At 37.7% G+C, this 26,796-nt stretch overlaps 1 protein-coding gene across 4 annotated transcripts in view; it reads left to right on the forward strand.

Moving 5' to 3' along the window:
* Positions 1-26,796, forward strand: part of ZFYVE28 (zinc finger FYVE-type containing 28) — a 150,095-nt gene that overhangs the window by 82,417 nt on the left and 40,882 nt on the right. For all 4 annotated transcript variants that reach the window (XM_065660640.1, XM_065660646.1, XM_065660648.1 and 1 more), the window contains exons 3-8: positions 12,616-12,753; positions 13,832-14,034; positions 15,742-15,831; positions 17,320-17,409; positions 19,622-19,723; positions 25,238-26,599. In XM_065660640.1, the coding sequence (XP_065516712.1) occupies positions 12,616-12,753; positions 13,832-14,034; positions 15,742-15,831; positions 17,320-17,409; positions 19,622-19,723; positions 25,238-26,599 (1,985 nt within the window). The remainder of the gene's footprint in view (positions 1-12,615; positions 12,754-13,831; positions 14,035-15,741; positions 15,832-17,319; positions 17,410-19,621; positions 19,724-25,237; positions 26,600-26,796) is intronic.

Consider the following 26,796-nt stretch of genomic DNA (forward strand, 5'->3'; position numbering starts at 1 on the left):
ATCAATTTTCAAGAGATACAACAGCATTGTAATAATATAATAACCATGTATATATTTCAAATATGAATAATGGATTATTATGGCAGCTATTTTGTGGAATGTTGTGCAACCTTGTTTTCTTTTGTGTCAGGTTGTGGTAAGTTTTCATTAAATAAAATGAAGCATTTAGATGTTTATGTAGATACATAGCTAAATCTACATATATTCTGCACGGAGTGCAACAAGGACTTACAGATACTAGAATGACAGATTACAAAATACTTGGGAGTTTGAGAGAATAGGTGAATTTCAGACTGCTCTGTTACTCTTAGGATATAATTTAATGCTAAACTGAGTGGTTGGAGTTCAAGGTGTTGGAAAAAATAAACTTACCCATGCGGGTAGCTAGTTCAGTCATTGTAACTTTATGATTAGACAGAGAGGAGAAGTTTAAATAGTTCAGTCATAACTCCAAGTTCCATTTGTGGTGTAACAATGCAGTAACTGTCTTCTGTCTCAAATGCAGACTTTAAGACAATCATGGAAAAAAACAATCATTTTTGAAAGAATGACTTGTATTAGGAAGTTAGTATTGCTTAAAAGAGTTGGAAATGGTTGATATGAGAAGAGCTTGCAGTAAGGGAAAGTTTTTGATGGCATCAGATGGCAGGCTTTGCTACTACAGGCTTCTGACCTACCTGAGCATGCAAAAACTTCCCATTACTTAGCACATGTATAAAGGCTTCAGGAAATAAAGACTCGTGTGAAATGAATTATGCAGGGAGTGTGCTATGTTGGTTGAGCATGCTTACCTTTTTCCTTATGCCATTTGCTCTCTCCTGCTGGATTTCCAGTTTCTAAAGGATAGTACTATTTCTTCAATGCTTTTTAAAATTGTGTTGAGGTGAACAGCAGCAGCATTACCCCCAAGTACACAGTTCTTCCCACTACGGAGCAAATAAAACTAACTTATATGCTGATACTGCTTGTTCCATAGTTCAGAAGCAAGCCTCAAATTTAATTGAAAAATGTAGTGCTCTTGATACGACCATATGATATACACAATATAAATTCTAGGGTTTACCCTGAGAATACATTTTCGGTTCTCAAGGTTTCTGTGCGGAAGATTACTTGAGCAAATAACAAGCAACAGATATTTGTATTCTTTGATTTCTTAGTTACCCCAGGGTATCTGTACTACTGCTAAAGTTGCTGCTGTTACACTTACTCAAAGTGGATCAGCAGTTAATGTAGAAACGTAAGTGGTCTTTAGGCTGGAAAGCTTGTTGAATTGATTTGTGCAAGTGAGGCACTGAGAGAAGCTGTTTCAATGACAATCTCCTGTAATTTTTGCTTTTAGAGTTGTTCCCATACTGTAAGAAGGTCTTCTTTTGTTGTATTTGTTTTGTTTTGTTTCTCTGGCTACGTCTGATGTAGCATCATAAACAAATAAGGATGAATTCCAGTGGGCTTGCATAGCGATACCTACTTTTGACTTGTGTGGTAACTGGGATTAGAAAATATTATCCATTTTCACACATTGCTACAAACTTCTGGCCGCGGTGTCAGCCCTGTTTATTATTTTGTACTGTTGTCCTCCATAGGGGTTTTGCAAATGTGACTGCAAAATAATTTAACCCTGAAACTGGAATGTGGAGAGTTCTCTCAGTAGATCTAATTAACACATTTGTGGTTGTCTGGCTTATTCTGCAATGCAGATAAGTCTCAAAGTACATCATATTTTATAATTGAGAAAAGAAAACTTACAGGGTGCTCTGAACAAAGAAGGCAGCATTATCTTTATGTAAATTTTTAGGAGATCCTCTATCATCTCATTTAAAAAATACAGGTAGTAGAAATTATCCTAGGCCTGAACATTCTGTGTTAGCATAGAGGTATTGAAAGATCTGGGCTCTCTAATTTTGAGTTGAACTATTGTGGGCCCAAGAAACTGGTGAATGCTCCATCCCTGGCAGTGTTTAAGGCCAATTTGGATGAAGTCTTGGGTGACATGGTTTAGTGTGTTGTAGCGCATGGCAGGGGGTTTGAATTAGAGGATCTTAAGGTCCTTTCCAATCCTAACTATTCTATGATTCTATAACTGTTAGTGGCATAGTACCACACTGGCCTTTGTCTGTTGTCTGCAGCTGCAGAACTGCAACATAACTCTGTCAATTAACTCCGTACTCAGTGAAATCAGATTTTCCATTGTTTTTTCATGTAAAGTGTGTTCTTTCTTAGCAGGTAAAGGTTTTTAAATCTACCAGTGCTATGGATTAACGTTACTAGGTTTTATAACTGTATCAATAGAAATGGATAGAGTGATTTCAGGACAAAATGTTTTTATGTAAATTTCAGTGGTTTTGGTTAGAGTCCTGTGATAACAGCAGCAGCTTTGCATGTGGATCGCCCAGTCTTTGATTCAACCAAGCCCTTGGGAACTCAGTAGAAATGTTATTAACATCTTAGTTTCGGTAAATCTCTTACCTTATTGCTTGGTCATGTTGGTTGAATATGGGCAAACAAGGTAAATAAACTTTGATTTTTATTTAAAAAATCTTCACAAGTATTTCTGTGCTAGTTCCTTAGGCATAATTCCATGGTCCTTTGGCAGTGTCAGTTGAAAGGTTTTCCTTTCCAAATTTACTCTCTTCTTTTTCCTGTCCCCACACTTCAGCATGGTACCCCATCAAAGGACAGCTACCCAGTAGCTTAAACTGATGTGAAACTGTGCTGACCTCAGAAGTAGGTAGCCTTGTCTGTCCTTCCTTCCAACACCAGTCCATGTGCTCCAGGAACCTGGCTTGTGTTCCAGCAGTGAGTGAACAGCCATGGGGCAGGTGGGATCACCTGGAAGTCTGGTTGTAGAGGAGGCTTTGATCAACCAAATGATCATTTTGATTCACTGTGCATGTGGATGCACCCTGCCATGAAAGTGCTGACATGAAGTTGGAGTGTCTGCAGACAGAGGGGGAAAGAGAGCAGTCGGTGTATATAGATCCTTATCCACAGCCAGTTTAAGTAAGTTGTGGTCAGCTTTAGAACTTTAGAAAACCACATCTTCAGCTGTATGATATTTGCAGAGTCATTCTGTGAACTTTAACAGAGAAATTGCCTGGGTTGCTGTGGATCACTGCACTGAAAGCAATCTGCTTCTGTGCAAGTAAGTTGAGAGTTCCCTGAGGCAGCCTGTGTCTGCCTGGAAGTGAGAACAAAAGCTGCAAAGTAGGTGAGATAAAGGGCTGACTTCGAAAGTTGCCCTTGCAGCCTAACACACTGCAGAATGGCCTTACACTTCTTGGTGCCTGCCTCTGATGAAAAGTGGTTTTCTATTTCCAGTGAAAAAGAAGTCACAGCTTATCTGAAGGTGTCTTCTATGATCAGATAAATTTAAGGGGTCTGAAAATAAGGAATCTCTTAGGGGGGGGAAAAAAGGCCTTTTATTCTGTGCTTTATCTGAACTGTATCCATGCTGCAGAGAAGCAGTTCTTAAAAAGAAAGTCAGCATTAATGAGCATCCCTCGAAGAAGAAGGTATTTGTGAAGAGCTGTTAAATAACTCGTAGGACAATGCTGGTGTCCTAGTGGATTGGCAGTGAGTTGTCTAAGAAATATTAATTGTGTTCATTAACATTCTTGACAAGAGCAAACTGGGAGTATGTACCATAATCACTGTGACCAATGAGACAGTTCAGAGGTGCATGGTTTTCATGTTTGATTGCATCTGTCCATCGAAGAACATTTTCTTGTAGAATTAGGCAGAAATAGATCTCATTAAAGGAGACAAGTTAGACTAAAGCTGTTAAAAACTCCCTGCTGGATTCTGAAACCTAATGGTTGGTTAGAAGTTGGCAGGAATGTATGCCTGATGTTATTTTGTTAATTGATACAAAGGTTAAACAGTGTGGATTGAGCCAGGAGTACTTTTAGCTAAAGTAATGGTCAAGTCTTTCTAGCCTGTTTAATTTGCAACCCTTGAGACACTGTATTAGTTATGTTAGTGGAGGTCAGTGAAGGAGACAGCAGGATAATTATTGAGATCAAGTAAAGAAGTTGACTGAAAGAAATTTTGTGTTGCCAGAGTTTAGAAACTGGGGGTGACAAAGGTATTTTTGAGTAGTAGAGGGAAGAAGCCAGAGCCAAAAGCAGATTCTGTCCAGCCCATCCAGTTGCATAGGAGTGCATAGGAATTGTTGCATAGGAATGCTCATTAATCTGTGGTAAGGAGGGAATCATGCTCATTTTCTGTATTGTACATGTTTGTGAGGCCTTTGCTAAAATATAGCAGAGCTGGTAGCTCTAGAGGAATTGTCACAAGGTGTATATTTAAGAGGCTTGATGCAGATGTAGGAAAGCGAGAAATTCATGCCAGAAAGGGCATGTTGGGCAGTTGACTGATGGAAGAGTGAGCCAAGCCTTGTTCAAAGAAAATTGCTCTCTTTTACATAATCTCTTCCACTGTAATTTAAGTGGGGACAGTGCCAGTTTAGAAAAGGAAGTGAAAGGAAAGCATTGTTTAAGGGATGATGTCAAGATTAACCTTAGATTCCAGGCGGTGCACATTTCTGTTGTACTGTTTATCTGTGATAATAAAGCTTGTAAGGTTTTGCCTATAGAGTTTCCAGTTCAGCTGTTTTATAATTGATTACAACATTTGTCATCTCATTACTCCTAGTAATGATTAGTTGTTTGAGCTGAATTGCTCCAACAGATGTCTTCTGTGCTGCCTGACATCTTCAAACAGGCGGTGTCGGGTACCTGTTTGGTATTGGGTTGTGCAATCGAGTGAAAGCTTGTAATGTTTCTTCTGAGAACACACAGGCTTGTCAACCCTTTCATGTGCTTTTACTGTACTTCACTGTGAATGAAGGAAAAAGAACTTGAGTGTAATTGTGCTGAATATACTAAATAACATATAAGTGTGAGAAGAGTTGGTTTTTCTTCTGTTGGACTCAGGCTGAAAATGGAGATCTTAAGTTTGTTTTTTCCCCCACCACAGCTGTTCAGTGATCAGTGGAATGATACAGCTAGGTCGAAAACAAATATGCAGCAATAAACATTTCTAATTAGTAAATATAGTCATTAATTACATCTCTTTAAATCTTCTTCTGTTTAGCAACTTTTCATTGTTGCTGGGAAACTTTTGGCACTTCTGTTGTTTTTCATTATAGAATGATTAGTATGATGGCTAGAAAATATAAAATGCTTGACCATAAGCTGGACAAACACCACAACTGAGAAGAATTTTATTTCATTTCTGCGTTTTGGATTTGTATTTGATCTTAGGGAGGGATTAATATTAGAAGATACTTTTTTCTTTGGTAATAATGTAAGATACTTTTTTCTCTGAAAAGACTACTGTAGTCTTAAATTGTAGTTTCCCATGTTAACAAGATTTTTCATGTGTTTCTACTTGGTCATATGGATCAAATAGGTCATTCTGTGAAACTGCCTGTTGTCTAAGGCTGTGGGCAGAGTGGATTGAAAATGCTGTGCTCTGCAGGTCAGGGCATTAATTTGCAGCTGAGAGCCATAGGGAGGAAAGCTGGCTCCACACCAGCTCAGCACTGCATGTGTTGAGGATGCAGGATGCTTTCACTCAGCAGTATGGAAAGGCAAAGCAAAGGTGGCAGTAAGTCGAGATTACATTGCCTCTGTTCTGCTTGTGGCCTCAGCTGTAGAGCAGCTTTGGAGCAGTGCAATGAAGGTGGTGCCAGCTCTGTGCCAGGCCGAAATGCAGGCTGAAATTCTTTTGTGCTTGCGAAATCTTGGGGATCGCTTTACTGTGGTAGGAAGGCAGTTGCTGGGTACTGGTGGACGGGAAAGCCCATTTTAAGTTTATTGCAGCAGATGCACACGTTCAAAGCAAATGTCTCTTATTCTGTTGTTACGAAACTATGTGACAGGGATGTTAGTGTACCAAGTTACTTGATTATTTTCAAATGTCTTTAAATATAAGAGAAAGATTATGGAGAGAAAAGGCCTCTACATATACACTGCTGTAAGAACATGCCTTACATCCATGATATTTATCTAGTCATGTTTTGATTCACTGTGAACAAAGTTCTTAAGTTATATCCCTTACTGATAAAGGGACACTTGGCTGTAAAGCTCTGTACTGAGGACAGTCAGTACAACTTTAGGTATACTTAATTTCATTAAACAGTCATGTCTAATATTAGTTAATGGCTTTTTGGCACAGAGGAGTAAAATAGTTTGGGGTTTTTTTTATTATTATTTTTTAGCATCAGGAACATGTAGATTTTTGACATCAGAAAATGTTCTTTTCTGCAGAGAGAGGATGCCTTGTAATGATGCTGTATCTAATGTAGTCTTTCAAGTTGGTCTTAGCTTTCAGCAAATAAAAGAGGAATCTCCATTTACAGAAGGGCTGTTTATAACTATGTTTGGTTAGTAAGAAAAGAGGAAAATTAATTCTATGATTAGGCCTTTGTGCAAGAGACAGAGATGCTCAGAACAAATATATGTTAAATTTAAAGGTAATTTATCAAAAGAGTGTGTACTGCCTTATGGAAAAATGTTGTTTTAGCCAATAAATAGTACATCATTGTTAAAAAAGCATTTTTAATGGGAGCTGTGCTGAAATATTTATAACCTCTTCTGTTTGAAAATTGGTGTGCCAGTGTTCACCACTTAAGATGTAGCAGTCGCTCCACTTGAAGAGATGTAATTATTCAGTGTATGCATAATAAATTTTGAATATATACAGGAGGTTAGATCAAAATTTCCTTTAATAAACCTGTGGTGTTTGGAGTGCTTAGTACCTTGAAGAGGGTACACTAGCAAGACAATTCAGGACAAGAAGCTTTGAACTTGAAGTTCAACACAAACTGCATTATTGTTGCTGGGATTGGGCAATACAGCATTCGAATTGTTTCATCAATGAGATGCATGTTGTGTTTAATTCATGATGAAATTTGGTACTGCTCTGGAGTGGGTGAGGTTAAACTAGGAGCTATTGCCGAAAGTTCATACATAAAATCCTAAGTTCTTTCACGAAGTGAAAGGACTAGAACTAGGGAGCATCTAGAAGTGAGCCCTCAATAAACTGGCAGTCAACAGCAAGCTGGGTGGGAGTGTTGATCTGCTGGAGGGTAGGAACAGGCTGCAGAGGGATCTGGTAAGGCTGCACCTCGAATATGGTGTTCAGTTTTGGGCCTCCAACTACTAGAAAGACACTGAGGTGATGGAGTGTGTCCAGTGAAGCCAGTGAAGGGTCTAGAACACAAATGTTACGAGGAGCAGCTGAAGGAACTGGGGTTGTTTAGCCTGGAGAAAAGGAGGCTCAGAAAAGACAGTATTACTGTCTGCAACTACCTGAAAGGAGGCTGTAGTGAGGTGGTTGTTGGTTTCTTTGCACTAGTAACAATACTTGGGATGAGAAGAAACGGCCTCAAGCTGCGCCAAGGGAGGCTTAGGTTGGATATTAGGAAAAATTTCTTCACTAAAAGTGTTGTCAAGCGTGGAACAAGCTGCCCAGGGAGGTAGTTGAGTTGTCATAGAATTGTAGAATGGTTAGGTTTGGCAAGGACCTTAAGATCATGTGGTTCCAAACCCCCTGGAGGTTATTTTAAAAGGCATGTAGATGTCTCACTTAGGGACATGGTTTAGTGATGGACTTAGCAGTGTTAGGTTAATGATTGGACTTCATGGTCTTAAAGTCTTTTCCAACTTAAACCATGTTGTGAATCTGTGTTGGCAGTGGGAAATAGTCAAATAGTTGTTCAAGGGAAAAAGAAAACGAAAGCACAGCCTTTGGGTTCTGTATAAGATGAGCTGGAAGGAGAGTGTTGGAACTTGTTGCTGCCTTAAGAGGTACTTTGGATCTTTAAGCGGCATCTGTAGGGACCCTACTGGTTTCTGAATCCGGGACTTCTGGATGTCCTTTGAAATCCTATTACTTACACGAAAGTAATGAAAGAACATGTCACCTTATTGTTGGTTTCTTCTGTTCATGAAATTAACCTATAAAAATCTGAATATTAGCTAATTGCTTTAATTACAACAAAATCTTGCTTTATCTTTGGCCTTGACTTGTGCTCATCTTTTGTTTGTCGTGTGGTGTTGAAAGAGGTTTGCAACTTAACATCAAGCCTTAAAAAGATATTAAAAATGTGAAGGATATATTTAAATGAAGAGGATAAAATACTATCTGTTAAGCTCATTGTGATATTATCACATTGCATTACCTTGGGCCAGATTTTACTGGTAATTCAAGAAAGGGATATTAAAGAGGATACTGAACAACATGAGAAGTTACTTTCCTCTGAAGTAATCTTGCAAAAGACCTGAGGAAGGTCACGTTGAATTTAATAGTGTGAAAAAGCAGCATAGATTTTATCAAGGACATGGACAAAAGGGTAGATATTGTCTGCCTTTTTTTATCTAAGCATGTGTTTTAGGGCATAAGTAAAACGAAGTTACTTGCTTTTCTTTTTGTACCTATTGCAATAGCTAATGCAGCAGTTGCTGTTAGCTTTATGCTCTGATTATTGAGTATATGGCCAATTATTGCTTGACCAAAAATAAACCAACTTTTTGTCCTCTACTGTGGCTAACTACATGTGCTGCCTTGCTACCACTTGTTAGCTTTCCTACCAAAATAAAATGTAAGTGCTCTCCGTTATGTGAAACACTGAGCTCTGTTTTCCAGGAAATTAGGAACTTGGAGTAAATCTCAAAGCAGAATCTCTGCAGTGGCTGACTGTTGTGCTGCTGGAAGGGCTAAATGGAGCAGCTGAGACAAAACTGTGCTCATTCCGCTATGCAAATAAACCAAAAGATAACAGATAACGCCACCAAAGGATGCATTAATGTCTAAAAAAAAAGCTTTTATGTAGAAAAATTGATCAAGTGAAAGGTTTAGTACTTCAATTCTAACTAATTGATTTCAGTTGCTTAAATTAGAGCAAAACCTCAAAGCTACTGTGTATCCAAACCCAATCCTTCTCAGCTTGCAAAGCAGAATACTGTAATTAACTAAATTGAATGTTTCTTGAAGCTCCTTTAAAGAAAAGACTAATTTGCTTACAGTGCATTGGATAGTCTGTCCAAATTGTCTGGCATCCTTCCAGTTTCAAAGCAGCTGAGATTTGAAATCAGTATGGGAGCAAGAATTCCAGATTTCCTGTTTAGATTGCTCTGATTGGGCTGTCTCGAGGAAGAGGAATGGAAGAGGGAAGGAAAGTGATGGAGAATTGTGGTTTTTTTGTTGTTGTTTTTTGCTGTAGTAGGTAGAAAATTAGAAGATTTGGGAAATGACACACCTTGAAACAGCAAAAAATTCACCTTGTAGAAATCATTCAGCATTTATATGCTAAATGCCAAAGTTCCATCAACTATTCTTTCCTTACTCTTCCCGTATCACCACTAGAGTATGCAGGAAAAGACGGTCCTCTTTTTAATTAGCTGTTTGACAGAATGACCAGCTGCCTGTGTGAAGCCAGGTAACTCCTTACAAATAGCTGCTACTAGTCAAGAGATTGACCAATTGTGAATTATCTTCATTGGGAAGTATATATTAAACTTCTAACTTGCTATGGTTTAAATTAAGTACTGGATAATTGTTTTAAGTTAATGGTTTAACTTAAGTACTGGTTAAGAACTGCACAATTTGAAAACAACTGTGTGTTTAAACTGGCTCAGGAAGTTTGGCAGCCATGGAGATGTGCTGGTAGCTATTGGGTGCTATGAAACAGAAACATCTAGAGATAATAGGAATATTGATGAAATGAGGAAGAATATTAAATGTCATTCAGGTGGTAAACAAATGATATATTGAATAAGTAGTATTATATTTGCTTTGTGAAAAGGCAAGTTGTCTTTATTATATCCTTTTGCCTTCAGTTGCAATGTTTGATTTCAGTACTTTGAGGTACAAAATTTCATGATGTTTATAATTATGTCCTGAGATTATTTAGACAGAATCTTAGTACTTTCTTAAAAGGTATAATGGTTAGAAAAACAGAATAAAAATACAGAGCAGTTGCTTGATCCTGAATCCTGTTGCTTTACTTGATTTGCATAAAATACTCTTCAATATATGAGGAATTTTGAGTATGTAGGTGATTGTAAAAGGGGAATTTGATCTGTGTTGTAGGTCCTGTAGAATAAGTTTGTGTTTGAAAATAATGCATTAAAGAAGAGGAAAGCTTTTCAATATGGGTCTCATCCTATTCGGCGGGGTTCAAAAAAAGTTAAGAGAGTGAAAATTGCTTTTTTCCATATTTGAGTTTGGTGGCAAGTAAAATAATTTGGGAGATGTCCTAAAATAAAACGGAATTGGATTATTTAGAATCTGATGTGATCAGATTCAAGTATAATTCTTCTCACGAGTTCCTTGCCTTAATATTTCTCTGCATTTCCTGCAGCTTTTGTAAAACTTCACTGGTAGGATGAATGTTAGCACTGTATCTATCCAATGCAAAGAGATCTTTGCAAACTTCTAATAATTTCCCCAAACCAGGAATCTGGCTTTTTCAACCTAATGTGCCAGCCTGTATTGCTCTGGTGATAAAGTGGGAGCTACAGGCAAAGCACCTGTGCTCAAAATAGATCAGTAATAACAGCTTTAAAATACATTGAGTGACTTGTGCACTTTTACAATTTAAATGCTTTAATCATCACTTTCAGTCTTTGCTCTGTAACTTTGGGTGAGAAGTGATTTAGGAGTTAATCATCTTATGGGACCTACTCTAAAATACTTTTGTTCCCGAGCCAGCCCTAGCTAAGTAATGATGAGAGAAATACGCTCAATACCAGGAAGCAAGCAATGGAAGGAAGGAAAATAGGAAACTTGCCATTAGCCTGCTTTTTCTCACCCTAAAGCATCCTATTAGTTTGCACATTATTCCTTGACTATTGCCATTTTATGCCGCAGAGGAGAGGTGGTGGCCGGCTGGATTGTTTTTCAGCCACTGGTCTAGGATGGCACTGCCAAAACAGAGGCATCTTTGCTCTGCCTTCTTCCAGGATTTAAACTTAAGATTGCCTTTCAGTTACACTAGAGAATATTGTGAGGTTGTTTTTTCCCCTCATTTTCTATAACTGACATCTCTGTGGATTCCTAGGGATCCAAGTGCCCCACTAATCCTGGCAGTGTGTTACACCCAGCAGCAAGAGAGGTGCGTCTCTAACATTGTCTCTATTTTCTGTGGGAGAACCTAGCTTTTGTGTCCTGTCTCCTCTCATACCTGCTGGCCATGGTCTGTGTGTGGAATGCCATGGAGGAACTACAGAGCATTTTGGTGTCCAGATTTGTTTCTAGAGGAGATGGTTGAACATTGTGTGCCAGAGTGCTTTAAATGTATGCGATGTTGTTTGGGGTTTCTTGTTTGTTTTTAACAACTTCATTGAGATGAAATGTGTTACCTCATGACAGACTTGCAAAAAATACATTTATGTAAAAATGCTTTAATCGTTAACACATAAAATACTTTATACCAATGTGTAACAAATATTGTCAAAGGTTAATTTGTTTTGGATAAAGACAAGTGTGGTTACAGCATTAATGTTAACATTATCTTGTGGAAACAGGATTTACAGCAGTTTGCACTGAAGATACAGAAAACACGAAACTTTCTTGGTGCCAGAAGTGTGGCACTGTTCTTGCTCAGAGTGGAACATACTAAAGGGGCAGGTGTCTTGAAAACTCCTGTCTTCTATTATTTTTTTAAATGTAGGGGAAAATAAAGCAGGGAAGTGTAGACTTAAAGCAGTTCTGCCTGTTAAACAGTTCTGCACAGAAAGGTTTGTTTTTATTTGTTTCAAAGATACTTTAAATAAAACATGAATTCTGTAAATAGCGGAGGAAGCAGGAGACAGACGAAACATCTTTAATGAAAGCACTCAGCCTTTTTCGTGCTCTGAACCTACCTTTATTATGTTAATCAAATTCCATGCAGTTCCCAGCAGGGGTATGCGAAAATTATCTTTTCAAATAAATGAATACAGATTATTTGCTGCGGATCAAGAAACTGGTTACCGGTCTTTGATCTTTACTCTGGTGCAGATGTAGATCAGAGCAGTTATTAATTCTCTGTAGCTTTTGTGGTGCCCTTTAACCCTGGATGGCCAGGGGTGAAATGGCAGGTAGTACCAGCCCCTGCCCCCTGGGGACTCAAGTGTAGAAGCTGCCTGCTTTAGGCTCCCAGGATGAGTCTAAATTAATTCTATTCAACCCCAGTGCTCCCAATATAACTCAGTTTCTGAAGTCTCCAGGGTACTCTCTCAGGCAATCTTTTGGGAAGAATCAAGTGTGCATCATTGGGGTTGGTGAGAGGAAATGAGAGAAGTCAAATTTACTTGTACTTCTAGTTTATTTACTGATAATTTACAGATAGCTGGAGGTGATGAGCTCTTTAAAGTATACCTCCTCATCAGAAGTCTCACCAAAGCAGTCAAAGTGCAGTGAATCTGAGAAATAGTCGCTAGGAAAAGTCAAGTTTACCACTCTTCTTTCTATGAATATTCTGTTTTCTTTGTGTATGTGATGACCGTAAGAGTTAAATACAGCATTTTCTATCTTTCTCACTAAAATTCTATTAAAAGAAAAAAAACCTGTAATTGTAGGTTTTCTGTGGGAACAGTTTATATGCTATCCTATATTTTGCCTTAGGATAACGTTTTGAACATCATAAATCAAATCATGGATGAATGCATTCCGCATGAACGGGCCAACCGAGACTTTTGTGTTAAGTTTCCAGAGGAAATACGCCATGACAACCTTGCAGGACAGCTTTGGTTTGGAGCAGAAGTAAGTCTCTCATGTTTGTGTTACTTGGTGTAAATTGGCAATTTTTTGTGGCATCAGGCTGCTGCGAAAGGGCTAGGATCGCAGGTACCCATGCACAGAGCTGAGAAATGCCTCCTGTCCAGGGGAAAGGGGAGGAGACAGAGCTGCAAACGGGGTTCAAAAAATTAGAGAAGAAATATGAGAACTTTGAGACTAGAAAAACCTTTATATATATTTTCAGTTAATACAATATTTCCATTAATACAATAAATATGATTTATATCAATACTTGTTTCTTCCAATGTCTCATAAAGGAATTAAGCCAGCAGTAGAGATTATTAAATAGATTGGGTTTAATAGCATGATTTTTAAAACATTTTATTCATGTGTTACAGTAAAAATGTACTTTTAATGGATGTCCTGGTGAGCTGGTCAGAGGGAGTCCATATATTACTCTTGGGGCAAGGAGTGTCTTAAATAGTTGCTTTCCAGAAACCTCTTCTTTACGGTCTTTCCTAAAAAATACATTCACATCTTCTGTGTGAGGCAGGATACTCATTTAGCTGGATTCCTGGTCTGATGGCCAGTGTGACCAGTATTTCTGAAAAAAGGCATCACCTTTGTGGAATTTCTGGGGGTTATTTTGTGAATAGATTTTTTTTTTTTTTTAGAATCTATATTCTATTTAGAATAGAATAGTGGAACAGTCTAGCCCAAGTCAAAGTCTATTGATCATGCCTTAGCTGGATTCACATCCTTCTTAAGGAAGAAATCCTTGTGTACGTGGAGTATATCTCCTACCAATACTTATTGTCTAACTAGTGGAAGAAGAGCGTTTTTAAGTTCTATTGTTAGCTCTGTGGTTCTTGTACTTGAACCGTTCTCATGTGCCCCTGACTGAGCTGCTGCCTAACCTTTTTTGTGAAGGCTTATGACACTTGGCATGGCAGTTTTAGATCTTTCCCTTGTTTTATAATTTGCAGAAAATTGGGGTTAAGTATTGCCCTTGTCGAGATAGTAAATACCACGGTTTGTGCTTTTTTTAAAGCACAAAAATAACTTTGTAAAAATTAATATTTTCTCTCCATGTATTTCATAGTGTTTGGCTGCTGGTTCAATTATTATGAATCGTGAAATTGAGAGTATGGCTATGAAACCGTTGGCCAAGGATCTGACCCGAAGCCTAGAGGAAGTTAGAAATATCATTCGTGACCAGGCCTTAAGGGATTTGAACTTCTACACAGAAAAAATGAAAGATTCACTGAAGCATTTTGATGTCCTTTTTGCTGAATTTGAATTAAGGTAAAAGATCCAAAGTAAATGTGTTGTGAGCTTTGGCTTGGCTACTGTCGCTGCTTTGGGGCTTGTTTGGTTTTCTTGGAAGTTGGCTGTTTTCTCCTGTTTTCTTTTATGGAAAAAGTACATAATTTTTTTATCACCATATTTGAATTCTTCAGAAATTTGTATTATTAGGTTTTTCCTTCCAGTGTAGTGATAATGAAAAGAAAACTAAATAGCTTTTTAACAATCAACATTTGCTCTCTTCAACTGAACTATAATCTGCCATTTGCATACTGGCATATGGCATTTGAGGGAGGTTTTCCAAGACACAAAAGAAAGCCGTAAATCGATTTCCCTAATGTTTTCTTTGTTGAAGAGAAGGCGACAAAAGACATGAAATAAAAATATGATAACGTAGTCTAGAGATTGTGAGGTTTTGTTCTCTTGTGCTTAGAGGTATAAGCAAGGTGCACTCGGTGAATTTAAGGAGGCAAATTGAAATCTGATGAAAGTGCTTTTACACAAACCATAATTAACCACAAGAAATCACGGATTTTAAAAATTGTGACTGAAAAATGGCTTGGAGGTTTACAGCACAAATGAAAATAACTACTTTTAGGATGAGGAAGTTAACTATCTATTGCATCAGAGGTCACATTGACCAGGTCCTGCATTGTGTTTCAGAACGCAAGCCAGCTTCCTGCGTGTCTGTTAGATGTTTGTGGTGTGGACGTAGTTACAGACAGGATGCAGAATAATTTTCTCTATGGATCTAGTATAATACAGCCCTTCCTACCCTCAGCAGAGCAGGTTTCTTAGAACTGGGTAGTGGTTTCAAGTTTTTCATAGAGTTGACTTGTCTCCTGTTGCTGTTTGCCCTTCCTTGTTTTTCATATTCTCCTGCATTATTTTAGTCATGTGATCATTTTTTTTCTGATTCATAAAACTTATCATTATACTGTTACATTGACAAACACTTTAATTGAAAAACAGCGGCTAAAAATGTGGGGTTTAAATGCGGCTTTGAATGCAGACACTGATGACAGCCGGTAACTGGTTCTTCACTGTGCCTGTGCAGTTTCTAGCCTGTCCGTAGTAACTCTACATTCAGCATTTTTCTTTGCCATTGTTTTGTGAACAACTTTTTCCTTTCCTGTGCTACCTGTAGTCTATGAATGACTGATTAAGTAATACAATAACAGAAAACCACGTTTACCAATGTTTTCTGCCTTGTGAATTAGTGCTTTTGTATGTAATTTCTCATAGAAAGGAGGCCAACTTTCAAATCTGAATTGTCTCTGCTGCATAACTGCATTTCATTAGTATAATTTCAGGTTAAACTTTTCCAGATAAAATGTGCATTTTGGTGGTTTTTTTGTGTTAAGGAGATGCAGAGTAAACAATCTTCAAGATGTTGTAATAAAGATCCTTCTAGGACCTCCTTCTCTGTGCCATACAATATGGAGTTCTGAATGCTAAATGTGTTTCGTAATTATATTTCTAAATTACTACGGAGTTCCATTGCCTCAATTTGCAATAGGTAAATCAGCTGCCTTTCTTAAATACTCTTACACTGCAATTTTCATAGTGAGTGCTGTCAAAATAAATACAAAGTGGTACAGGAAAAGTTAGGTTTCCAAGATGATTTGTCCTAGGTTTGCTTTTTGTTTATAATCCAGTTTGCTAAGGCATGTAAAACACTAGTATGTTATTTTATATTCTTCATAGTTACGTGTCGGCCATGGTACCTGTGAAGTCTCCAAAAGAATATTATGTACAGCAGGAGGTGATTGTTCTTTTCTGTGAAACTGTAGAGAGGTAAGTGTTTTACTGATGTACTAGATTCTCTTTTCTGTTGTTTACCTTCAGTCTGAACTGCTGTAGAAATACTTTAACTGTAGTCTTCAAGCATCATAAAACACCAGGTATTTTGCTTTTCTAGTAAGTATCCAAGTATAGTGTTAAAAAGCATTAAGCATGCATGCAAGGTGCAAGCCTATGCTTTTGTGGGTTTTAGACAAAAAAAAAAAAAACAAACCTAAAAGCTGTTAATCCAGTAAGAACAGTATTGTTGGTGTGCCTAGTTATAGGTGTGTGAATTTAAAGCATTTAAATAAGCTAAATCTGTTTAAGGCATCAAGACTTAATGATATTTCATGCAAGAATACGTGGTGAGATGATTCAAGTCATCTGTGAACCTCTAGTGATCATCATAAAGAACTTGTAAAGCCTCTTAAAAATCTTAAGAGGACTGGAGCTTGATTCTTTATGTATGAAGTAAAAATGTTAAAGAGAACCAACCAGCAGTTTGTAAGTTCTTATGGGACTTTAGGGTGATAAGAAAATTGTGAATTTGTTTTGAATGGACAGTGTTGGATAATTTTTATTTACACACACCCACACTCCAAACACACTTGGATTAAGCGTTGTTTTTAATGTCTTGTGAAGTAGGACCCTGGCCCTGGTGTGGTCAGTACTTTCGTTAAGGAATGAAGGAGTACAGAGCACACTGCTGCTGTGTGTAGATGACACAAAGATGGGAGGTGTTTCAGGCATTTTAAAAGACAGGATTACAGCTCAGTGGTCACAGCAAGCAGGAGGAATTGCCTTCCATCAGAGAGCTACTATATATACATGTATTTGCCTAGTAAGAGAGAAGAAGAAAATTAATAGAACCATAGAACAATTTGGGTTGGAAGGGACCTTACAAATCATCTATTTCCGACCCCGCTGCCATGGTCAAGGACACTTTCCACTAGACCGGGTTTTTCAAAACCCATTTGCAGCTTTGGATAATCTGACAGCAGACTGTAGGAAGGAACAGGGAGTGAGAGTTGGCCAAACACTGATGAATCCATCTACCATTAGTACAAAGCAGTGCTTGCTTTGTGGTTGCTTTGCTGTCCACCACCAGCAGCATTGGCGACACAAGTACTGAGAAGGAATAACCAGAAGTTATTTGCACTTACATGGACCAGTCAGTGAGACTAGAGTGCTGTTTTGGGTGTTACTTTATGCACTGATACAGACAAATTGGAGAAGAAATATCAGGATGTTATGAAACTTATGAGAATATTGAGAAATTGTGAAGAAATCTGGAAAGCCTAGAAAGCCAAATAAAAAGCCTGAACAGGTTGGGTTTCTTCTAAAAGGGATCTAAGGTGTTTGAAAAGTCATTAGAGGACAAAGATTTAAATGCTATCAATTTTGTTTGGCTTCTAACAGGTTTTTTAAGTATTTCTTCCTATGGAAATGTATTCTTCAGAAGTTTAATCTCTTACTAAATAATTTTATTCTTCTGTTTAGAGCCTTAAGGCTTGGATACCTCACACAAGATATGATAGATGACTATGAACCAGCTTTAATGTTTACAATTCCAAGACTAGCCATTGTATGGTAAGTAATTTTTTTAGCTATTTTCCACTCTGCCTCATTTAAAGATTTAGTGAAGATTTCCAAAACTTTGTTCTGAATTTTGGATTTCTTTTTTTTCACTTGAGTTTGTACTTTTGTTTAAAAGAACAACAACAACAACAAAAAAAAACCAAAATTGTGATATTTTATTTGAAATCTTCACCAGTTTCATGTAGGATATCAAGAGACAAAAAGAAAAAAGAGGTAGAATTTCCAACATAGAAGGCAGGAACCTGGGTCAGTTCATCAGTCTTCCTCTAGGAAGAAATTTAAATTTAAGAACATCAGTCTGTGGAATGTCACATGGGCAGAAGTGTTTTTTGAAAGCACATTTTTTGTCACTCAAGAAGAATATGACCTAAGGACAGGAGTCTTGAAAACCAGAAATTTTCAACAGGAATTATGCATTTTTCTTAATGACTCTACATTCAGAAAGGATTGTCGTGACAAACTGCACTGTGACCAGAGTTAGGCTTAAAGCTTCTTAAGCAAAGTATTGACATGTGTAATTTATGTGTAGATTTGTGTGTTGACCAATCAAGACAACTAAATTAAAACACTGGCTTTGCTTTATGCAGGTCTTGCAATATCGAACGAATCAGATACAATTTTCCTAATGAGTCTTCATGACTTAATAAGGTAGCAGTTACTCTGGAGTAACTGGAGTAAAGCCCGTGTGTTTTTAATATTTAGCATGGTGAATGTTTTAAAGTTAGCTAATGCATGCTGTATAATTGAGGGAAATAAGAAACCTCAAATCCCGAGTGTATTACGCTTCTTCTCAGGAAATCCCTGTGGCCCATTGTTCCTGTTAAATAGGACATTGTCTGTAAGTGTCATTCTAAAAATAATAACAGTCATAATCTGATTATCAAAAGACAACAGGAATGTGGAAACTCAGTTTGAAGCTGCTGGAAGACACGATGACAAATACATCATGACTAACTGGAAGTCCGAGTACTGTCTGGAAAATACACCATGTCAATTCCAAATTACAAAGGGCTGAAAGAGAGAAGAGGAAAAAAGTTTAACTGTTCCTAACTATCCAGTGATTTGAAAATAAATCACTGCCATATGAAGTTCCATAGAAAAACTACGCCATCCAGACATAGTGTTTTCTGGAAGGAATGCCAGCCTTTTGCTAGGACTGTGAAAGTAGAAGCTTTTAAGTGCAAGACAGATGCAATGCAAAGTTGTCCCTGTTAATCTGGATAATTTGGATGCAGAGTAGCTAGGAAGCTCTCTGAAGCAACATGTGAGTTGAGTGTAAGAAAAAGAACATGTGTCTGAAATACCTTGAGTAGCTGAGCACTGACTGTAAGGGCAGCAAGGAGAAAATGGCAGGGGGGGGGGGAAGGGAAGAAAATCTAGAGTGTGAGAACGTGTGATCTGTTTGCCTTTGAGAAAAATACATTGGTTTTGCAGTGGGCAGAGGACTAAACAGTTTTAAGCAATGGTGCCTGGTGTGGGTGGAATCCGCTCTCAGACACATTAAAATATGATGCAGCAGATATGGTGAAGAAGGTGAATTTTGTTTAATCCCTGACACAAACAGGTTTGGGCTGTAGTGATTTGGTCAGGAGGAACTATTGAGATGTCTACAATGAAGGACAGAGGCTTTCAGGATCCTGAGCTAACCTTTTTCCAGGGGAGTGTCTACCAGTGTTGAACTGTTTTAGAAGCATGCTATTACGAAAATGTGTTTTATGTGATTTAGCAAATGTTTTTGCTTTTGCCACATGCTAATCTGAGGTTGTATTTATTCTAGAGGTAGAAAAATAGGAGTTAGAGAGTCAACTATCTTACCTAGAACTCATTTAGACTGGAAAGAAAAAGCCATTTGCAATTGCTCAAGTCAGCAGCCTTTCCCAACTTCACTGATAATCAGTTTCTTAGGTTTTTATTTTTTTTATGGGTCATTATGCTGCAGCGATGAAATAAATGTATATTCATCCCCATGTGCTTCCATTGTTTTTTTTCATGTTTAAGGGGATGGACAGAGGGGATGGTATCTTTTTACTATTGTTTTAAATAGCATTTAACTCTAACAGTGTGTGAACAAGACAAAAATAAGATAACAATATGTAACTTGAGTGTAGTTCTAATGCTTGCTGCTTTTCTGACTCCTTATTCAGTAGTTGCTATGTGTAACGAAATTGTCATTTTTGTGTGTGTTCATGCGTTTGTATTACAGTGGCCTTGTTGTCTACTCTGAGGGACCATTAAATTTGGACCATAAACCAGAAGATATGTCTGAACTCTTCAGACCTTTTCACACTTTGCTAAGAAAAATAAGGCAAGTAGTAAAAGATGGTTGCAGCTGCTTCTCTTTTGAAGTGAAAGATGCCTAAAAAAGCACTCTTAAATGCATAGAAAAGTGTTTTCTGTGTTAAGCATAAACTGCATTTTCCTCCCATCTGCCTGATATACCCACGAAATAACCAAGTGTAGTTTCTCATTTCATGGGAATTTTCTTAACTTTTCATCTCTTTGATAGGTTTTGGGTTTTTTTTTCTGAATATCATTTTATTACATTTCAGATTTTCCTTATGGTTGGATGATGCCTGAAATACTAAAGTATTTTTTGGGAGATCCTGTTTCTAATTAGGATCATTGTTTCTGCTTAAGTAGGCTTATTACTTTTTCTCATTATGTTTATGATGCAGTACTCAGATGATTTTAAATCTAATAGAAATGACTACCAGTTCTTCGTATTGCGGATCTGGTTTTACGGGATATATATGTGCACACTTCTCTTCCTACTGCTTCAGTCTTGGTAACTATTGGAGATGTGGGCTTTGGCTCAGCTATAAAGGGTATTAAAATACTTATTTCTTAGTTGATCTCTTTAGAAGACTGATCTGTTACTTGGGAGAAATCAAGAGGTATCTTTGCAGGATCTTTATATTCTCTTTCGTAGAATTCACATTTATATACTAACTGCAAATTTTATTCCTAGAAATCTCTAGAGATAATTTGGCAGAGTTTTTTCTTTCCTGTGTTGAATTTTCACCTGTTTATCACTTTCCCAGTATGCCATGATGACAGTTTGATATAAGAATAGTTTTCATGTAGATAAGTTTATCCAGTTTAATCTCCTCTCGCCCATTAGAGGTGAGGCATCTCCTGAGAGATAATACAAGCTCTGTCAAGGATGGTTCAGACAGGAGCCTATTTCTGAAGTTAGCTTTTGTAAATAACCGCACCATATCCTTTGTGTCCCTTGAAGACTTTGTAGTATTTCTCTCTAGAAGTGATACAGTTTTATTTTTAGGAGTATTAATGATATTCATTGTGAAACCTCAGAATTAAGATTTACAAATCAACATGTTTGTGTTTATGGGTCTTTTGAGTCATATGGTTTTGTAAAGCACTGAGTAAAAAACTACATAATTTGAGGAGTTGGGGGGTTGTGGGAGGAATTTTAATGGGACTGGTGCTTAAAAAGTCCATGAAGTTTACATTAAAATACCTTATTCCCAATATAATACTATGACAGAAATTTTCACCAGCTGGCTAAAGCCAAAATACTATAGAAAAGCTAATAGACTTCTCATAGTCTGTACTTTCTGCTTACTCCTTATTTTTCACAACATGGAAAATGAAAATCAATGAAGTCAGTTTATTGCTTAGTCCATTTAATTTTCAGTTCCTCTGAACTTAATGCTTGGGTTGAAAATATCATTAGTAAAATGCTTGTTTGGTCAATACCTACAGATTTCACTGTAAACTGTAAAAAATGAAAATACTCCTTCAGATTAAGTTTTGGAGGCAGTTCTGATATACTTTAAGACACGTTTGTTCTGTAAAGAGCATTAAGAAATGTGATGTCACTTGTCGGGAAGACAAAGTTTGCAAAGTGTTATTGAGATCATTTATCAGAGCAAAAATTTAAGCTAAGATGTAATGTGAAATTTTCTCTGGAAGTCTCTGAATTGAAGCAATGCCAAGGAACTCAAATACCTGAGAGAACTGGGCTCAAAGATACTTTAGTAATATTCTTAAATGAAAAATACATTGAATGAAAATAACAGATACAAATAGCTGTGCAGTTCATGTCAGGTAATTACATTACTTTTAAAACACTTAAGCTGTCTAGGTTGGGTTTTCTTGGTATTGCAGATCATTTTTAGCTCATCGGGCTGCGATTGCTACTTAGTGAGCATGTTCACAGAAACCTTATAAGGGAGGATGAAGTGAGATATTTGATATTGATATTTCTCCTCTACAGCAAAACAGGAGCATTTTTCCAGGAGTGTTTCTCCAGTCCCCATCACCAGTAGTTAAGTCAGGAAAACAGATTCGAGTAGTCTTCTGTTAAAACAGTTGCATCTTCTATTCCAGTTCTGTGCCTGATGTAAGAATATAGAACATCAGCTTACGACAGAGTATGTTCACATCCTAGTGAATTTTTCTTTAAAGTTCTGCAAGTGTTTAGCCACCTAAATATGTTAACTCATGGAGAAAGGCCAGAGCTGATTATTTACTTAGGATAATACAGTTTAAAAATTAGCTGTAATTCTACAAAATAATGTATTGTGTGAATCCATTTAATCGTATCAGAAATACCAGAGAAAAATACCTATTGGCCAAGAAAATTTTTGGTATCCCATTGGTGGCTGGCAACTTTGAAAGCAGTAGATACTGTGGAGACTCTCTGAACAAAAGTAATAAAGGAGCCTTGTTTAGGTTTTGGTAAGGTCAAACAACAAATGATGATTTTGAATGTTTTAGTTATTACCTAAGCCAGGTGCTTGTGTTGACTTTTATTTTAAATAGAAAACATCAGCATTGGTATTTTATCCATTGAACCAATGTATACTTACATAGTAGTGTTACTTCTGTTTCTTTTAACCATGGCTCCTTAAACTGTTTCTGTTAAATTACTGTAATTTGCCTAGTAAGTATGCAAAGCATATCATCTGGTATATGCATAGATATTTGATTTAGATACCTGGGGCACTGAATGTTCTTGTGATTAAAATATTACCTGTACTATATATACATTTGAGGCTGCTACAGAGGTCTTTAGAGGTGAGCAAATTTGGGATTCTGCATTACTCCTCAATTCTGCCCTTTTTGCAGAGCCCTCTGCTTGCCTGGTCTTGTTTCTGGACCATTACAATTCTTGGCAGAGTCCCTATGGATTTTGGTGGTGCAGAATCAAGCAGATTGCAGTTCAAGTAGTGCAGAATCTGGGGATCATACCATTTTAAAGACACTGAAACCTTGCTGTATCATTGACTAGAAATGAAATGTAGGATACCTATGTCAATGTGTTAAAGAGTTTGTGGAGAGTTAATGAAACTCATATGCTTTTAAAGTGTGCACAATGACTGGGGTAAGACTGGTTATCCAAGATGGCTGTGTTTAAAACTTTGAGTTGATTTAAAACTTCTGCAGTAAATGAATACCAGTGATACTTACTGTACATCATTATGGGTTTCTGATTGTTGATCTGTCAGAGAAGATCGGTGGACTTTGTGCTAAACTTAGCTCAGCACTGCAGAAGCAGGAAGATATGAGTTGCATTTCTGTACCTGCATAATGTGCTTATGGTGGCAGCTCCATAAGATCAGCTGCTTATGCTTTGTTCAGAACATGAGCTGAAGCACAGGTTGGCAATAACAACAATGCTGTTCTCTAAAAACAGTTTAAAATTCTGGTCAGAATAGGAGCAAAGTTAATGGAGGAGGCTTGGAGAATGTGCAGGATCGGTGCACTCGGGGTTTGTGGCCCTGTCTTCTATTTAGCCAAGTTTGTCTTTAAATGGACATCTGGCCTCAGATCTATAAAGAAGTAATTTCTGCACCCCAGATATTGGCAATAGAGTAAAATATGTTTATTGGCTTTGCAGTAGGCAGAGTAAATTTCTACTGCTGCTCATGACAAGCAGGGTATATCTTAAGAACTTGCCTTGTTTTTCTGCCAGTGGCTGTAGCCACTGGAAGAAAGATGTTCCTCATATTTTCAAGGCTAGATTGCCTTCCTGTGATACTGTGCCAAAAAGAATAAAAGCGGGTGAAACTTCAGTGTGTGCTGGTTTTGAATTCAGTGTTTTATAAAACCTCTGTGAGAACAAAGCTCACCACTGCTGTCAGGGTGGGTTGCAGATGCTGTCTTAACCTGTGGCTTCTGAATAATAAAAGAAGAGGGAGAAATGCTTTCTCCAGTACGAGCTCAGCACTTGCTTGGACCCAGTGATGAGTTGCAGACCTTTCAGCAGAAAGGAAATGAGCTGTGGAAGGAGTTACAGCTTAGTTAAATCTTATGGTTTAATAATGATGCCTAATGTTTAGTTTTAAACTTTCAGTAGTGAGATTTAACATTTGTCTCTGTATAGTCATTGACTTTAATTTTATTCTCAATATATACATAGGCATTTTAAAACATGCCATGTTCCTAATGTTGGCAGTGAATCCTGTAGAATCTAATGTACAGTGTATCAAAAAGATGATTGTTGATCAAACATTCATCACCTTGCAAGGAAACCTGTGCTTAAAACAGTTCGGTGAGGCTCTGTATGCAGAGAAGATAATTGTCCAAACCTCTTTCAGCACAATCTGTATTTGTTAACAGCAAAATTTCTGGTGTTTGAATTGGGCAAATGAGCATATTTCCTTGGAATTTAAAGCAGGATTATTTCTCTGCTGAAATAATGGGACTGGTGGACTACCACATGTAGTCCACTGGTTGTGTATAGCAACTCTTGCAAGGCAGTATGGATCCTACTTGCCTATAAAGACAGGAGGACTGACAGCTGATTTCATTGACTTATTTTCTTTAATAAAGCTTTATTTACTTATCGTCAAGTTTCTTAAGTTTTGAGGTGCTGTTATTGGCAGAAACAAAGTTCATTGCTCAGGTCAATGAAGCTAGGCAGCCTAAGTAAATATGTATTTCCAGCCCTTCTTTACAGTGAATGTGTGAAACCGGTATTGGATAGGTCTGAGCAGTCGGGCTTTCTGGCCTGACCCAAGAATATGTAATGCTTTTCGTATCTTTACAGAAGGACAAGCTTAAACCCTCGACTGTTGAATTTGTATGCTTACTCTGTTTGTTGGGGGTTGTTTTAATTAAAAAACCCAATTGTTTTTAAAATCCCCCATTACTTTGTTTCTGTTCAGCAGTAATGAAACCAGCCCTGTATTATCAACAGTTTTGAGAACAAATCCAAAGCATAGCCTTAGAGTAGCTACTGTGAAGAAAATTAACTCTATCCCATCTGAAACCAGCACACTGCAGTGTTTGAGGCAGGAGAGAGCTCATTTCCAACCCCTGTTTCAGTGAACAGGCTTGAGAACATCAGTGTTGCACAAGCAATATTACTATTTTTAATGAATTCTTTTTATCTGGCAATATAATGGTGTGAAACTTATGTGGTACTCTTTTGTACAATAATTTCCAGAATCTACTATGAAGGATGACAAATTGGTTTGCTATTCAAAGTCGAATTTCTGAATTAAAATATTAAAATGACAAAATATATTTGTAGATAACACTTTCACTGTAAGTAGATGGGGAGGGGAAAGATCCGGTTTGGGTGTATTTTGGTTTATTTTGGGCTTCATTACAAGGGCATATATAGTTTGGTACCCTGTATTTGCATAAGTAATGTCAAATTCTGGCAGCAGCAATCACATATGTTCTGAATACGAATGCCAAATACACTGAGTTATGCAGCTGAAAGTCCTCTGTGCCCTCAAGTTCTGGATTTCTGTAGTAACAGGAAAAGCTTTTTAAAACCTTTAACATCAGTGCTTCCTATGATTGTAAATGCAAAGTGATGCGTGTGTGTTTGTGTTTTCAGGGATCTACTTCAGACTTTAACTGAGGATGAACTGCATACACTGGAACGTAACCTCTGCATCTCTCAAGATGTGGATTTTCCTGTCAGAGCGGACCCTGAAGTACCCTCTGTCATTGCACCAGTCATAGCTGCCACTTTGCCTGCTAAGGAGCTTTCAGCAAAAGCTGAAAACACAGAGGCTGAGCTGGCTTGTTCTATGCAGTATGATGAACAGGAGCTGGAACAGCTGAATAGGATGGTACACAGAGTTGGAGATGAAATGTCTTCTCTGCTTTCCCCTCCAAGCATCTGTCAGTCTCCAGCTCACAGACCTAGCCTAAGAAATAGTTCTAGCACAGAAGCTTCACCAACAAGACACCATCTTGACAATTTGACTGATGAAGAGGATAGAGTGTTTTTTATGGATGACCTAGATGGAGCAGGAGAAGCTCTTGCTGGGTTGGATTCAGTGAGTGATACTTTTGCCTGGGTGAATAACCCTTGCCATGATTCAAAGCAGAACCTGCAATATAGAGATGCTTTGCTGTATGAGAACGGCCATCAGACAGAGGAAACTTTGCTTTTAAAAGATGCTGAAAGTGACTTAAGCAATAATAACAATATTGAAGATAGCAAGCAGATGTCTGGCATTTCAGTTCAGAATTCATGCAGCTGTCTAGAAGGTCCGGACTCACAGTTATACCTCAATGGCTGGGATGCGTATGCTGATGATGCGGAAACAGCAGAAGTGATAGCTCATAGGACAGGTGGAATGAAAATATCTGCTACTGTAATATTCAATCCTAAATCTCCTTCTAGCTCGGAATCCCCAGTAACAACTCCAGAGGCAGCTATTAGTTGTGTTCCTGGATCTGCTAATCCATTAGCAAATGAGGAGGATGAATCTCATAAACTCAGTATAGCTGCCACAAACTGTCTAATTAATTCTTGTGTGTGTTGTGGCAGCTGTGAAGACAGCAGGGAGGACAGTGTTGAAGGTTTAAAGACTAAACATTCTGCGGGAGGTGTTGTAAATGCTTCATACACGTTAGTAAAGTCTAAGGAAATGGACCATGTAGATAATTTGGACAACTCAGTCCCTGCACAGGAAACATTAAGTCCTGAAACTTCTGCTTTGTTAGCAGAAAGAGACTTTGGCAGAGAAGAGCAAAAACTGCCAACCTCCTCTAAGTGCCTGGCACATTCCTCAGGTTCACAGGTAGGAGCAGAAAGTGACTCACAAGGAGAAGCAGAAAGCATCTCAAATCAGCAGAAGAAGTGGGAGAAAAGAAAACAGTTGTGTGGGAAAAAAATGGACAACAATGAAGATACTAGCAGTGAACGAATGGCAAAAGAAGATGTAAAGTCAAGATCTAGTTCAAGGTAAGATCAACTTGACGTTTTAGTAGCAATTTGCACATAAATAGATTCCTATATGCTTGTACTTTAGTGATTGCTGTATAATTAATACTGATTTTAAAGAAAATGTGTTGCAGGATTAAAGAATTTTTGAATTTTTTTTTATTCAAGTAGCTTTTTATTGGTCTTCATCATCTTTTTGAGAAAACATTTGCAAACAC

This window comes from Lathamus discolor, chromosome 1 (genome assembly GCF_037157495.1).
Source record: "Lathamus discolor isolate bLatDis1 chromosome 1, bLatDis1.hap1, whole genome shotgun sequence".
Classification (NCBI taxonomy): Eukaryota; Metazoa; Chordata; class Aves; order Psittaciformes; family Psittacidae; genus Lathamus; species Lathamus discolor.